General features: G+C 36.6%; 1 protein-coding gene across 2 annotated transcripts in view; it reads right to left on the bottom strand.

Annotated features, from left to right (window-relative positions):
- The window catches only part of TRIM33 (tripartite motif containing 33), a 144482-nt gene that overhangs the window by 11527 nt on the left and 116359 nt on the right, over positions 1–16596 (bottom strand). For both annotated transcript variants that reach the window (XM_019956764.2, XM_019956765.2), the window contains exons 12-15: positions 7702–7834; positions 5038–5101; positions 2632–2791; positions 914–1263 (exon numbers count right to left, since the gene is read on the bottom strand). In XM_019956764.2, the coding sequence (XP_019812323.2) occupies positions 914–1263; positions 2632–2791; positions 5038–5101; positions 7702–7834 (707 nt within the window). The remainder of the gene's footprint in view (positions 1–913; positions 1264–2631; positions 2792–5037; positions 5102–7701; positions 7835–16596) is intronic.

Genomic DNA, 16596 nt, shown 5'->3' with positions numbered 1-16596 from the left:
GGGACAGTGCTCATATGCTGCCCAAATCTTTATTTATCTTTACCCCCATGCTATTCTCTTCTGAATAAGGATCTCAGTAACTCTCCACTCTAAAGTTAATGACTAAAAGACATTTCAACTAGAGGATCAAGGAAAAAATCTGAGAACTTTGCACGTGGTGCCTCAGGCAGGCACTACTAATGAAAAGATGAAGCTATTCTTCAAAAAAAACTTGACAGTAAAGGTGTTTTCACAAAGTATTTTTTTCTTTAAAATGTCTTCTAAGAGCTTTCAAACATTAAAAAAGTAGGTTTTGGTAAGAGCCAATAGAGTTGCCTAAAACTGAATACTATTCATTATTATAGACCTTATCAAAAATGATGGCAACAGATTAAGAAATTATCTTCAACTAAGTTTCTCAATACTCTAGTCCACCGCTCCTCATAATTTAGAGGTTCATCTAATTTGCTTATATGAAATATAACTGAAGGTGAGTAAATAGTCTATTTTTTATCACTAATGCATAACTTAGATCTTGGACATTTCTTCATTCACCTGTTAATTTCTCTAGAATGTAACGGAGTAATGGGCTTCCCTGTTGACTCAGGTGGTAAAGAATCCGTGTGCAATATAGGAGACCTGGGTCCAATCCCTGGGTTGGAAAGATCCCCTAGAGAAGGGAATTGCTACCCACTCCAGAATTCTTGCCTGGAGAATTCACTGACACAGGAGCCTGGCAGGCTACAGTCCATGGGGTGGCAAAGAGTTGGACACAACTGAACAACTTTCACTTCACTTCACACAATGGAGTAACAGGCTCCCTGTTTTATATAAATACTAGGCATTGGTTAAGGAGGCCATCTGTCCAGAATAACTTTATTTTTTTTAGCTCATAAAAAACAACAACAACAAAAAAATCAGTTATCACTTGTACCTTGGAAAGCTAAGAAGTGTTGGAACATGACAAGTTAGATGAAAGACCTTTGGACATTTTTCACAGCACAAGAGATCTCCTCCATTTTGGCAGACAGCACACCAATCTTCATTTGGGTCATCATCTTTGCTGCTGCCATCTCCTCCAATCCTTGCGGACCTGTGCATGAGGCTTCGAACTGGGGACTTTCCATTAACAAGGCTGTTGAGCCCTGACTGTTTGCAGCTTTCATTCATATCTGCAGGTTCAGTTTTCACGTGGTTTTCCAGGCTTGTTAATGTATCCAACTCACTCTCTAGATGCAGGTTGGTTGAAAGAGGTGGTGTCAAGCTACTCTCAGGACTGCTCAACTAAAACAAAGCAAGGACAAATTCTTGAAGAATCATTTAATCCTTATGGCATGCATTGTGTGTGCTACTGTGGGTGTATTTACAACATGATATACTGACATAGCTTAATTATTTTGGAATTTATTGTAAAATTGCTTGAAATCATATCAGTAATATGAAAAATGAAAATAACCCCAAAATTACTTTGGCATGTTCATAAAATGATTTTAGGGAGCAGTCTCTATACTATTGGTTCACTTGATAATAAAGGAATTAAACTGTTAAGCATGTCAATTGGGAAGTAAGTATAGGGGTATTCTCCTATAGACAGCTGGCTATATGAACTCTGTTGCACAGATTTTCCCCCCTTTCTATTGGCTTTATTTTTTTTAACCATTAATTTTAATTAAAGTATAGTTAATCTACAATGTTGTTGGTTTCAGGTATACAGCAAAGTGATTCAGTTATATATGTACTTTTTTTCAGAGTTTTTTTAATGGGTTATTACAAGATACTGAATACAGTTCACTGTGCTTCCTACATGATAGGTCCTTCCTTGTCACATAGCTTTTGAAAAGAATTTTGAACTATTCTTCTGCCCACTTACCATCCTACTAATATAGAAAGACTGTGACAATGTAAAATCTTTCACCACCTTTTTGCACTGTTTTTCAGGGGAACTTTCCAAACCAAATTCTGAATGAAGAGATAACAGTACTCTCTAAATCTACAGAGTTGAAATTTCTATGTGCCAACCATGTAGAAAATTACACATAAATTGTAAGTAGGAAGAAAAGAACCAAGATCAAAATTTCTAAATGAAGAGAGACTTGGGCCTGCCTTCATTCTGTATTATAAATTTTATAAAATGTTCCAGCTGAGGAATTGGTTAATAATTGTTAAACTGGTTAAAAATTGATTAAAAATTATTAATCGTTATAATTCATAGGCCAAAGGCAATCTTCTCATTACAAAACTCTTTGAGCATTAAACTTCTTTCATGTCAGCAGTCTTAACCCTGAACTCACTGGTCCAGGAAAATGGCCAAGGATTTTTGTGGCTTGAGACTCAATGTGACTAATGAAATGATTAATAAATTTAGAAAAAACTAGAGCCCAATTTAGAATCATGGCAAAATTACATAAGAAATTACAAACCAAAAGATAGCTTGAAAGGAGTCCTTAATACAAGTCTTTTCTGATCAATTACAGTTGACACTTTGATGGAAAAAGATCAGTTAGAGAAAGAGATATTTGGCTTATACCAGGCAAAAAAATTTAGAAATGAATACAGGTCCACGGGATCAGTATCCAGACTTACACACGCAGAGATGAAATAATTAGTGAAGTGACCTCCTTACATCACTGAACGGTTCCACTGGAACCTTACCATGCAGGCACTCCGTCTGCCATCCTCAGTCTTTTCCTGTTTCACAGCTCCTGAAAAGCTACATATTTCATCTTCAGTGCCAGGTTCTTGCTTGACCTTCACTTGATCAGACTTAAAACTAAGATTGGTCTTCTCAGCAGTTCTTCCTGATGACCCACAGCTAACAAAAACAACAAATAAAGGTCACATATGTTTGACTGCATGGTGTACATTTATATGAAACAATTATATGAAAAGTTCATTAAGTTATATGAAATGTTCATTAAAGTAAAAACAATTTGTTAAGCTCACAGCAGATAAGGATACATAATAATATGGTTAAGAGGAGTGTATTATAAACTCATAGCTTCAAATTTTAAAAAATGTTTATCAATCTTTTGGAAGACCCTAAACATTTTATCGTCTGAGGAACCTACACTACATCATTTAGGGGATCTAGTAAATGATCATTTCCCTAGGCTACTAGTATAGGGACTGCTTCTCTAAATATAATAGAAGTTTAAATTGTTCTCTATCTCCAAAGATCTAAAAACATCAGTAACAGTGGTCCATGAAATGCCCTTCAAGGGAATCACTATTTCAGCTTTTGAGTCCTAATGTGAATTAATGTGAAGAGCAGACTCACTGGAAAAGACCCTGATGCTGGGAAAGACTGAAGGCAAAAGGAGAAGAGGACAGAAGAGGATGAGACAGTTCAATAGCATCACCAATTCAATGGATATGAATTTGAGCAAACTCCAGGAGATAGTGGAGAACAGAGGAGCCTAGCATGCTACAGTCCATGAGGTTGCAAAGAGTCAGACACGACTTAGTGACTGAACAACAACCAAAGGCTAAGAGGGACAGATACGTGACTAATCGGCTCTATCTAGATCATAAAGCAAACCACGGGCAAGAGAAGTGAATAAACTTTAAGACTGTATCACTGACAAAAATGAAAACCCTTTTCACTCAATTTGTACTTTTCTACTAAAAGTACTGATTATTTAAAGTGTAATTTAAAAACAAAGAATTAGTCTTCCAAATGCATTTACATATAAATAAAAGATTCAATGTACCTTAAATAAAATCCTTACTTTGCACTAAATTATTCAAATTAAAAACAGAAAAATCAGTCAACATTTATTATGTTAACCTTCAGCACAATACATTCTCTCTCTTCCCACACTATAATATCTTAGCTCTCCATTCACCAAAAAAGTAGAAGAAACCATGAATAATTCAGTAGCAGTGAATTCAGTAGCCCCTAGAACCCACAAGTTTGTCTCAAAGCACTATTTCCCCACTAATATGACCAGGATTCCTTATACATTTCTTGCCTCAGGCCTGAGATCAGCTATTTGTCTGATGAACATGTGACATCATTTCACAACAGGAAACAAGAATGTTTAAATGACTACTGGGATTATAGCAAAATAACTAAGAAAAAGTTCGGACAGGCCAAATGGAACAATGTAATCATCAATAAAAATAACACCTAAAATATTAAAATATATAAAATATGTTTAAATATATGAACTCATAAAGTTAATATTCATTGGTCACTGTTGGAGGGTGCTGGGAATCAACTCATTATTACTAAAATAGGCAAATAAAGAGAATCAATTTATTCTGCTTTTCCAATAATCAAATAGTTGGCAGAAAATTTTTCTTTACAGAAGTATTCAAAGAAGGTGGTATACAGTAACTAAAATATCATTTTCAAGCCAGGGGAAAAAAAAAGCACTGACAATCACTGGTTGCTGTCATAAAAAAATCTCCATTTTGTGACCCTGACAGTACACATTACCACGGTGAAGTATTATCCCCATCCCTTCGCCTCAAATCAAACCTGAATCTAATCAAACCTCCTGACCTAAATAGCAATACAGAGAAAAAAACAAAAGGTAGTTTTTACATGAAAAGATGGGAAAATGAGGAAAACTCTGTAAGAAAAACAATACATTTTTCTTCAATAAATACAATGAGTTTGACCTCAACATACATGTTGATGGCAATGTATAGGGCCTATCTGAATCTGATTAAATAAAAATCATTTTTTAAAACATTTATGAGAAAAACTGGGAAATATGAACATTAACTAGAGGTCTACTGATTAAAATTAGCTACCAAATATTTTTTAGGTGTATAATGGTTCAATGGTTATAAAACTTTTAAATCCTTACCTTGTAAGTGATATATAGAGAAACAGTTTCAAATAAAATGACAAAATGTCTGAAATTTATTTAAAATAAATTTAGACTGGGGAATGGGTGGGAGTATAGAATAAATAAAGACTGGCCATAACTTGATCATTGTTGAAGATGGCTGAAAAGTATATGGGAGTTCATTATAATAGTCTATTTTTCAAAGTACATATTTGATTTTTCTTAATAAAAATAAAAAAGCTATTAATGTAATACTCACCTGCCTCGACTACCAGTACTAGAAGTACTAGGGGGTCTCACAGGTGTGTGAGAATTGGATAAACCTGAAAATTAATAAGTCAAAATGAATATCTATGCAGGTAAGAAAATTCAGAATTCTACCTACCCACTACAGAATTCAAGTATTATTATAAAGCAATTCAGCAATTCTTGGAAATCAGACCTAGTCTTAGTCTCTAAGTCAAGGATTTCATGTCTAATCATTGGCAACTGTCAATCAGATTCTCTCAGCTGAGCCCAGAAAGCATTCTCAGAATCCTCTCAGAGCAACACTATTCAATCAGTGGAAACTACCATATCAAGAGAAAGCTATTTGCCATCCCACCCAAAGTCATTTGATAAATACCCTACTTAGATGCCTATTAATTATTCTTTAAAAGTCCTGGAATGCATTCATTAAACCTCAAAAATAGTATTAATCAAAAAATGTATTAAATGTGGATTTTTCATGAGATGCATCATTAAGTCTGAACTGTTCTAACTCTAGAAATAATGAGGTGGTATGTTTCAGTAAGAAACATGAAAAATACATTCCATAACCACTTCCACAGTGTCCATCTATTTCGAGCTGCTTTAATAATTCATTCATGTCATAGGGTTAATAAAACTGGGACTTTGGAAGAGGTCTCTATCTCATGGACTTGACTGGCCACTGAAAATTGAACTTCAAATTGAAAATTCACTTGCCCTTTCTCATTTCTTGCTTTTTGAACAAATTTTCAACTTTTTCATTATTTAACAAAGTGTTTTAAACTTGAGTTGAAACCAAAGAATTCTTCAATTGACAACCTGTGTTGTAAAATAGAAGACATGGAGAGTAAATACATCTACAAATCCAGCAAAAAACATAAATACAGCTGGAGGTTGAAGGAGGGGAACATCAGAGTTCTGAAGAGTGTACACCACAGATACATATTATTTCAATTCACTTTAGACTGCCAACAACATTTGAAGAAAAATAATTAGAGCAATCAAGGAAAAATATTATTATAATGATTAAGTTTATGTCTCAACTTGGCTAGAATATGGTACCCCGTTCTTTGTGGAAAGGTATTTATTAGGTTGGTGCAAATGTAATTTTGGTTTTTGCATTGTTTAGATTTGCCATTTGATACTGGAATACATTCTAAATAAATGTGGTTATGTTATACATCATTTTAATGCACATTTCTCACTTTTTTTGCTAATGACTTATTACTTGCTGTTTATTTTATATTTTAGACTAGGGAAATGATGTTAGACAAAAAGCAATCTCATCTTTGATTTTCTTATTTAAATTCAAAATGGGTCATAAAGCAGCAGGGACAACTCGCAACATCAGCAACACACCTGGCCCAGGAATTGCTAACACACACAGTGCAGTGGTGGTTCAAGAAGTTTTGCAAAGGAGACAAGAACCTTGAACATGAGGAGTATAGCGGCTGGCCATTGGAAGTTGATAACGACCAGCTGAGAGTCATCATCGAAGCTGATCCTCTTCCAACTACACAAGAAGTTGCCAAAGAACTCAACATCGACCATTCTACAGTCATTCAGCATTTGAAGCAAGTTGGAAAGGTGAATAAGCTTGATAAGTAGGTGCTTCATGAGCTGACCAGAAATCAAAAAAAATCATCATTTTGAAGTGTCGTTTCCTCTTATTCTACGCAACACCACCAATCATTTCTCCATTGGATTGTGATGTCGATGAAAAGTGGATTTTAGACAACAACTGGTGATGACCAGGTCAGTAACTGAAGCTCAAAAGCACTTCCCAAAGCCAAACTTGAGCCAAAAAAAAGGTTATGGTCTCTGTTTGGTGGTCTGCTGCCTGTCTGATCCACTACAGGCAAAACCATTACATCTCAGAAGTATACTCACCAAAAACTGCAATACCTCAGCCAGCATCGGTCAACAAAAAGAGCCCAATTCTTCTCCATAAACCTGACCGCATGTCAGACAACCACTGCTTCAAAAGTTGGAACAAATTGGGCTACAAAGTTTTGCTTTATCCACCATATTTAAGTGACTTTTCACCAACCAACTACCACTTCTTCAGGCATCTCAACAACTTTTTGCAGGAAAAATGCTTCCACAACCAGTAGGATGCAGAAAATGCTTTCCAAGAGTTCGTTGAATCCTGAAGCAGGATTTTTATGCTACAGGAATAAACAAACTTATCTCTTATTGGCAAAAATGTGCTGATTGTAATGGTTCCTATTTTGATTAATAAAGATGCATTTGAGCCTAGCTATGATTTAAAGTCAAGGTCCAAAACCGCAATTACTTTTGCATCAACATGATAGATGTTACTGACATTTAAATCAGTAGATATTGAGTAAAACATAATGAAGGTGGGTCTCTAATCAGTTGAAGACCTTAAAAGATTGAGTTCCCTAGAGCAAGAAGGAATTTTGCCTCAACTCAAGACTGGCATCAACTCTTCCCTGGGTTTCCACTCTCCTGACAAGCCCAGCAGATTTTAGACTTGCCAGCCCTGACAATCACATAAGCCAATTAATTCCTTAACCTCTGTCTCCTCTCTCCCCCGACACATACACCCTTCTACTATTGGTTCTGTTTCTCTGGAGAATCCTAATACATACACTGAGAGATACTTTTTTAAGATGTTACAGAAATGAGGCGGTACCTCAACTGACTTTACCTGATGATCCTGGAGATAGGGCAGAGGGTCCTGGGGAGGGATTCATGGTGCTTGTGGGCTGTGGGGGTAGGTGACTGCCTGAGATGTATCTACTTAGTAGATTATCTAAACTACTTGAACCAGCATCTTCCAACTAAAGAAAAAGAACAAAAAGATAAATTTGCTTTGATTAAAGCAGATAACTTATTAATATAATCATTTATACTCAGTTTACTAAAACAGATTATGCTATATCAAACTCAGCTTAATTGTTGCTTCCTTATCCTCCTGAGGACCCACACAATATAGTTTATGCAAATATAGCTATAATTAAAATGATTCAATACCTGGCAGGTCCAGACAAAGCCCAATAACCCACTATATATCCCTTGTGTTTTACTATGAAAATAGTTCTGACACACCCTTACTCTTTTGCCTTTTCTCAAGGCTGATGTAGGATCCTGTTTTCAGCATCTTTGTCCCTAACATCCCCCTAACTTTATTTCAACATCCATGGTCGTGCCAAAATAATTCAACTTAAACAGATACCTAACCACATCCATATCTAATTTTAAAGTTCTGAAAAGTCTATTACTCAACAGAAAGCCTTTATCTTGAGGTATAAGGTCCCTTATTACACACAAAAAAGGAGGCACTCAACAGAAAAACTAAGCCCTTTTAGCACACCAGATGCAGGAAGTTAAAAGCCAGAGGACCTGGCGCTGTGACTGTGGGCTAGCTCCCAATCTGAACATCAGCTCCCTGTCTTTAAACATCCCACTCACAGGGGAGAACTGTGCTGATGAGATGGAAAAATATTCATGTAGAAAAATAAACAGTAGCAAAAAATATTTAACTATGGAAATTATCTTAAGAAAAATTTTATACTATTCCGTATCAGAAACGGTCAAATTATTCTTAATTAAATAATTGCTCACCTTCTTGATCTTCTTATCTACTGATCTACTTTTACCTACACCTGCCTCTTTTAATCTACTCTCTTACTAGAGGCAGATCTACTTTTTAGGCAAATCTACTTCTCATTCAAAACAGGAAACTGGGCCCTGGTGGTTAAGAAGTCGCCTTGCAATGTAAGGAACGACAGTTCAAACCCTGGTCCAGGAAGATCCCACATGTTGTGGAGTACCTAAGACCATGTCCCACAACTACTGAGCCAGTGCTCCAGAGCTCCTAAGCTGCAAATACTGAGCCCACGCAACACAATGACTGAAGCCTGTGCACCTGGAACCCGTGCTCCACAACAAGAGAAGCCACTGCAATAGAGGCCCACGCACACCAGAGAGTAGTTCCCTCCACCACAACTAGAGAAAGCCCATGTGCAGCAACGAGGACCCACCATGGCCAAAAAATAAGTCTTCCAAAAAAAAAAAAAAAAAAAACCCCCCAAACTGAAGACATATCGGTACATTTACTTCTCACTCTCCTTTCCCCCTCAAAATCACACTGATTTTCAAGGCTATAAAATAGGAAAGAGTGGCATCAAATCTTGAAGAAAAACTACAAATATAAACCAAGGTAGAATTGGACTGACATAACAATGATCAGAATAAAGCAGCTCACAACATACTACAGGCAAGAAAGGACTCTCCTAAAGTAAATAGCTTTCATCATAAAAACAAGCTGAACCTATCAACAAAGTGGAAGGAAGGTACCTCAAGACAAGAAAGGCCATTTATGATAAGCTCACAGTTAACATCATACCTAACAGTGAAAAGCTGAAGTGAAAGCTTCTCCTGTAAGATCAGGAACAGACAAGGATGACTACTCTCACCACTACTATTCAACACAGTATTAGAAGTCCTAGCCAGAGTAATTAGGCAAGAAAAAGAAGAAGTAAAACTGTCACTATCTGCAGATGACATGGCATTATATATAGAAAATCCTAAAGACTTCACCCAAAACCTGTAAGAATAAATGAATTCAGTAAAGTTGCAAGACACAAAAATCAATATATGAAAATCTGTTGTGTTTCTGTACACTAATGATGTTCTATCAGAATAAGAATTTAAGAAAACAATCCCAGGGGAGTTCCTTGGATTGGCTAGTGGTTAGGATGCCAGGCTTTCACTGTCAGGCCCAAGATCAATTTCCTGTCAGAGAAATAAGACCCTGCAAGCCGTGCGGCATGGCCAAATAAATAAGAGTCTGTGCTCCACAAAGAGAAGCCACCTTTAACGAGAAGCCCATTCACTGCAACAGAGAGTAGCACCCCACCCACTGCAACTAAAACCTAAGCACAAACAAAAATGAAAAAATGAATAAATATAATTTTTAAGAGTACTTAAAAAATAAAATCACATGAAAAAGAATAACCACCTAGGAATAAATTTAACCAGGAGGTCAAAGATATATACACTGAAAACTGTACAACATTGATAAAAGAAACCGTAAGACACAAATAAATGGAAAGATACTCTGGGCTTGTGGACTGGAAGATTAATACTGTTAAAATGTTCATAATAATTAAAGCAATCTTCAAATGCAATGCAATCCCTATCAAAATTCCAATGGCAGTTTTCACAGAAACAGAACAAACAATCCTACAACTTCTTTGGAACCACAAAAAAACACGAATAGCCAAAGCAATCTTGGGAAAGAAGAAAGTTGGAGGCATCATAGGCCAGAATTTCAAAGCCACAGTAATTAAAACAGTATGATACTGGCATAAAACCAGACATACAGATCAATGGAAAAGAATAAAGATGCCAGAAATAAACTTCTACATATATGGTCAATTAATATAAGACAAAGGAACCAAGAATATACAACAAGGAAAGGATAGTCTCTTCAATAAACAGTGCTGGGAAAACTGGACAGCCACATGCAAAAGAATAAAACTAGACTACTATCTTATACCATACACAGAAACCAACTCAAAGTGGATCACTCAAAGACCTGAATGTAAGACCTAGAAGAAAACACAGGCAGTAATAAGCTCCTGGACACTGATTGTGGCAATGATTTTTTGGATCTCATTCCAAAAGCAAAATGAAACAAGTGGGACTACATTCAAACTAAATAGGTACTGCACAACGAAGGAAATCATCAACAAAATGAAAAAGAAACATACTGAAGGAAGAAAATATCCATAAATCATATATCTGATAAAGGGTTCATATCCAAACTACATAAAGAACTCACACAACTGAACAGTAAAAAAAACTAAACAATCTAGGGACTTCCCTGGCAGTCCAATGATTAAGACTCTGTGCTTCCACGGCAAGGGGATGTGGATTTGATTATTGATCAGGGAACTAAGATCCTACATGCAACTCCCCCAAATCCAATTAAAAATTGGGCAGAGAATCTGAATAGACATTTTCCCAAAGAAGACATAGAGACAGCCAACAGGTACATGCAAAGGTGCTCAACATCACCAATCCTCAGGGAAATGCAAATCAAAACCACAATGAGCTATCACTTCACCCTAGTTAGAACGACTATTATCAAAAAGAAAAGAGATAACAAGTGCTGGTAAGGATGTAGAGAAAAGGGAACCCTTGTGAACTGTCGTGAGAGTGTAAATTGGTACATCCACTATGGAAAACACTATAAAGTTTCTTTAAAAGTTAAAAACAGAACTATCACATGATTCAGCAATTTCACTTCTGGGTATTTACATGAGGAAAACAAAAAACACTAATATTTTTCTAATTTAATTTTTTGGCCACATCAAGGCATGCAGGATCTTAGTTCCCCAAACAGGACCAAATCTGTGCACTCTGTAGAAACATGGAGTCTTAAACTCTGGACCACCATGGAAGTCACCCAAAACACAAATTTGAAAATATAAATGTGCCCCCATGTTCACTGCAACGTTACTTATAACTAAGATATAAAAACAACCTAAGTGTCCATCAATAGATGAAGAAATAAAGCTATAGATAAATGAATAAAATTGTGTGACATACGCATATACACAATGGAATAAATATTAGCCATAAAAAGGAAATCTTGTCACATGTGACAATATGAATGGACCTGAAGGCATTAAGCTAAGTGAAATAAATCAGACAAATACCATATGGTCTCAGTAATATGTGGAATTTAAAAACAAACAAAACCAGAATCAAGCTTATAAATACAGACAGATTTGTGGTTGGCAGAGGTGGTGGTAAGTGGGTGAAAAGGATCAAAAAGTACAAACTTCTGCTTATAAAACAAATCATGGGGAGGTAATGTACAGCATGGTGACTATTATTAACACTTTATTATATATCTGAGGAGAAGGCAATGGCGACCCACTCCAGTACTCTTGCCTGGAAAATCCCATGGACAGAGGAGCCTGGTAGGCTGCAGTCCATGGGGTCGCTAGGAGTCGGACACAACTGAGCGACTTCACTTTCACTTTTCACTTTCATGCATTGGAGAAGGAAATGGCAACCCACTCCAGTGTTCTTGCCTGGAGAATCCCAGGGACGGGGGAGCCTGGTGGGCTGCCATCTATGGGGTCGCACAGAGTCGGACACGACTGAAGCGACTTAGCAGCAGCATATATCTGAAGATTTACTTTCTTAGCAACTTTCAAAGTCCTCCTCTCACACACACACAATTTTTATGTATAGTGACTGATGTTAACTAGAAATACTGCGGTAATCATTTTGCAATGTATACAAATATTAAATTACTATGTTGTACAACTGAAACTAAGTCAATCATACCTTAATTAAAAAAAAAGGTAAACAGGCCTTTCTCATAAAGCCCTTTAAAAACCAAATGTCACAGACATAAAAGGCAGAAAGTGAGAGCATGCTGTGGACTAGCTAGAGGGATGATTAAGAGATATGAAGAGTTGTGCCTGCTCAATGGTCACAGCTATTGGCCAAGGATTCACTTGTTAAGCTGTAACTACAGGAAAATCCCTAGCTGTAACTAAAGTTACCTAGAGAATTGTGAGGAAGAACAGTTCCCAATAAGGGCCACAGACAGAAGCTGAGCTATATATATCTCACCTAAACATAAAGGAGCAGATAGGATGATTCAAAACAGACATGAAAGTTCCATGTTACCTATTTCTATTGCCACTCCTTTTATACTCTCCCACCTACAGTCTGTATCTCTGGCCCAAGTGACAACCCTAGAGACCCTAGAGAAGAGTGAAAATATTAGGAAGAGGCAAACTGCAAGTACATAAAAGGGCTTCTCTGATGCCACCAGCCAGTGCAAGTATTTATCTCGATGTTTCATCAAGCATGGATTGAATCACTATAACTATAGTCAGAAGTCTAACTGGAAAAATATTAATTCACATATTTATTAAACCAATGTTAGTTAAGTGTCCTTGAATAACGGCATGGAACAGGTACGTGCTATATAAATAGTTTCTAAGAATTCAAAGGAAAAAGACAATCTACAAAGGAATGTAAATAATCAATGAACTGGACCTCGCTGGTGAGAATCTGCCTGCCAATGCAATGGACAAGGGTTTGATTCTTGATCCAAGGAGATACCACATGCCAGAGGGCAACTAAGCCCATGTGCCATAACTACTGAGCCCACGCTCTATACCCTGTGTGCCCTCGTGCCCTAGAGCCTGTGCTCTTCAGTGAGAAGCCACTGCAATGAGAAGCCCAAGCACCACAACTAGAGAGTAGCCCCCGCTCTCCACAACCAAAGCCCATGCAGCAAAGAAGACCCAGTGCAGCCATTAATGAATCAATAAACATTTTTTAAGCATCAATGAACCTAAAAAAAGATAAAAACTCACACAAATTAAAGAACTATGAAATCAACAAACATCATTTTTACCTATCACACTGGTAAAGATGGAAGACAGCCACTATCAGGAACACAGTACAGAATGGGTATTCTATAACATTTAAATTTACATATAAATATCAGAAAGACACATATGGTTTTCCCAAGACTTCATATTATCCAGTGTAGTATCCAAATAAATTAAGTTATTATGTCAAGTATGGAAAACTGTTTACAAAGAATTTAACACTATTGTTTAATAACCTAATAATAAATAATTTAACACATCTATTGTTTAATAAATCTAATCTGAACACAATCTAATATTCACTTAACTATTCAAAAAGAATCCAGGTTCATCATATATTCCCTCAAAGTCAAAATTACTAACACATATTACAATTCTTCTGGAGATGAACAGTAAAGTCAAATAAAAAAATAATTCAACTTGAGAGAAGTCTATTTAAATCAACTTCTACTCTATACTGGATAGCTGGAATGACCAGTATTAAGATATATCAACAAATACCTGAAATTGCTTTGTATTTATTTCCTGTCTGCACTGCATAGTTAATGCTCCCTTGTCTGCTTCCTGTGTAACCTCCCCCCACATTTCTTTTTCACTATACCATAGAAAACTACAGGCTAGGAGAAAAAGTATGCAATTCTTCAAGAGACTATAGGTTTACTTCCCCTTCTATTTTTGGTTGTACTTCTGTGGTAACCATCTCAAACTGCTTTAAAAACAGGCCTCAATGAGTATTTGCAAAGGAAGCATGTTAGCTGCTCAGTCACGTCCGACTCTCTGCAACCCTATGGACTGTAGCCCACCAGGCTCCTCTGTCCATAGAATTCTCCAGGCAAGAATACTGGATTGGGTTGCCATTTCCTGGATTTTCCTGACCCAGGGATCAAACCCGGGGCTTCTGCATTACAGGCAGATTCTTTACCATCTGAGCCACAAGGGAAGCCCAGAGTATCGGCACAGATGTGGAATAACTAAAATCCTCACACACGGACACTGGTGAGAATATAAAACGGTGCAGCCACTGTGAAGAGTTGGATAGTTCCTCAGAAACTTCTATGACCCTGAATTCTACTCCCAGAAATTTAGAAAACTGATAATCTATGTTCACAAAAACTTACACACACATGCTCACAGCAGCATTACTCCCAAGAGTCAAGAAGTAGAAACTCAAATGTCCATCAACTGATGGATAGATGAACAAATTTGGTATATTCAGAGAACAGAATATTCAGACAAAAGAAGGAATTAAGTACTGATATATGCTACAACATAGATGGACCTGGTAAACATTATGCTAAGTGAAACAAGCCAGAAACAAAAGGCCACATATTGCATAATTTCATACATACAAAATCTCCAGAATAGGCAAATTCATAAAAACAAAATAAATTTGTGGTTTCCAGGGACTGGAAAAAGGAAAATGGAGAGTGACTGCAAATGGGTAGTTTTTTTTAGGGTGACAAAAATGTTCTGGAATTAGATAGTGGTGATGGTTGCACAATCTTGTGAATATACTAAGAACTACAGACTGTACTGTCCATTTCTTAAAAGTTGGGTCTCATGGTACGAGAATTATATCTCAATTTTTTAGAGCAGACAATACTTTAATAACCTGAAGTTACGCCATATGTCTGCAAGGAAGAAAAGGTTCATGACAGAAAACATGGATCCTGTTCTTTCTATCCCACTTAGAAAAACTAAAGATGGGAGCGGATATATTCTGGAACCTTTTGTCTTGATTTCAAAGCTCTTGCGCAAGGTGACAAGAAAAGTCTAGTAAGGGCTCATTTGCCTTATGATACCCAGGCTTTTCAAAAGTGTGGAGCATCCTTCCTTCCTTCATCTGTTCTCTGTTAGAGTGGCCCTAGAAAATTATGTAAAGTTTGACATTAGCAACCTTTCTAAAGTTGCTAACCTTTGAAAGCTTCTTAAGAATTGGAAACAAGTCTTGTTTCTTTTTATCTTCAGCGTCCACTTGAGCATGCAATGAGTGCTTGAATGACTCCTTTAACACTGTATCTAACTATCCCTGGTTGCCTAGAGCCCCTCAATACTCTACTTTTCCACACCTACAATCCCAAACCGTCTCCCCGCTATCTCTATGGATAGCAGTGGGAGAGAAATGGATTTGTAATCAGGTGCTAGGCTTTGAAATGCAACTTACCATTTATTGGGTGACTGAGAAAGTAACTAACCTCTCTCACTCTCTTTCATGAAATAGGGATACTAGATATCATATGAGATGATTTCAAGCATTAAACCAACATTTTATAAATTACAAGCTTACAACTTACAAATTTTATTTTTTATCGATTTATTCCAAAATTCTACACTGTATAGTCCAGTGCTCTTAACACCACTACACCTACCAATCACTTAGCCAAAAGATTTCTCCTATTACTAGGGAAACAATCAGATTAAGAGAATTCATGAGTTAATGATTCTGAAACAATTCTGAAGTTATAGAAACATCCTTTAAAACTATACTATAAATCCACTAAATACATTAAGAGAATTCATGAGTTAGTGATTCTGGAACAATTCTGAAGTTATAGAAACATCCTTTAAAACTATACTATAAATCCACTAAATACATAATTACTAAACTGCAGCCACGAAGTCTCACAGGTCCTAATGTTTTAGTGATTTCACTGCTCCTTGCTCCCACAGTGACCCTTGACTCTGAATAACTCATACTATACATGAGATGACTCAATACAACCTTCAAGTTTTATATTTAATTTTTTAAAATGATTTTAATTCAAATACATTTATAAAATTTTAGAAGGCACCAAATAATATTTTTCTTCAGAAATAATGCTACAGGTGAAAGGGACACAACAGCTCAGAGACCCATCCTGCCCATCTTTTACTCCTCACTATTACTTCTCTCTCAGTACTGCCCCTGTACATGCCTGATATCTACACCTTCCAACCTCCTCCTTTCTCAGTCAAACCTATTTGCACAAGTTTTTTTTGCACCTAACAGAAGATTCACAAAAATTTAATTTATTTTGGTCCTGGGTCTTCTCTCTGGATCTAAACCTTCTCTCTGGATCTAATGAAGCAAAAGTGCTGCATTAAACACTAGGTTTGCCTGTTGGCAGATGACACATAAGCAAAGCTGACGCCCTGTAGCTTTAAAATATTGAGAAGTACTAGGTCTAGCA

Source organism: Bos indicus, chromosome 3, assembly GCF_029378745.1.
Source record: "Bos indicus isolate NIAB-ARS_2022 breed Sahiwal x Tharparkar chromosome 3, NIAB-ARS_B.indTharparkar_mat_pri_1.0, whole genome shotgun sequence".
Lineage (NCBI taxonomy): Eukaryota > Metazoa > Chordata > Mammalia > Artiodactyla > Bovidae > Bos > Bos indicus.
The sequence above is the reverse complement of the archived record's forward strand: the minus strand, read 5'-3'. Positions and strand labels throughout refer to the sequence as shown.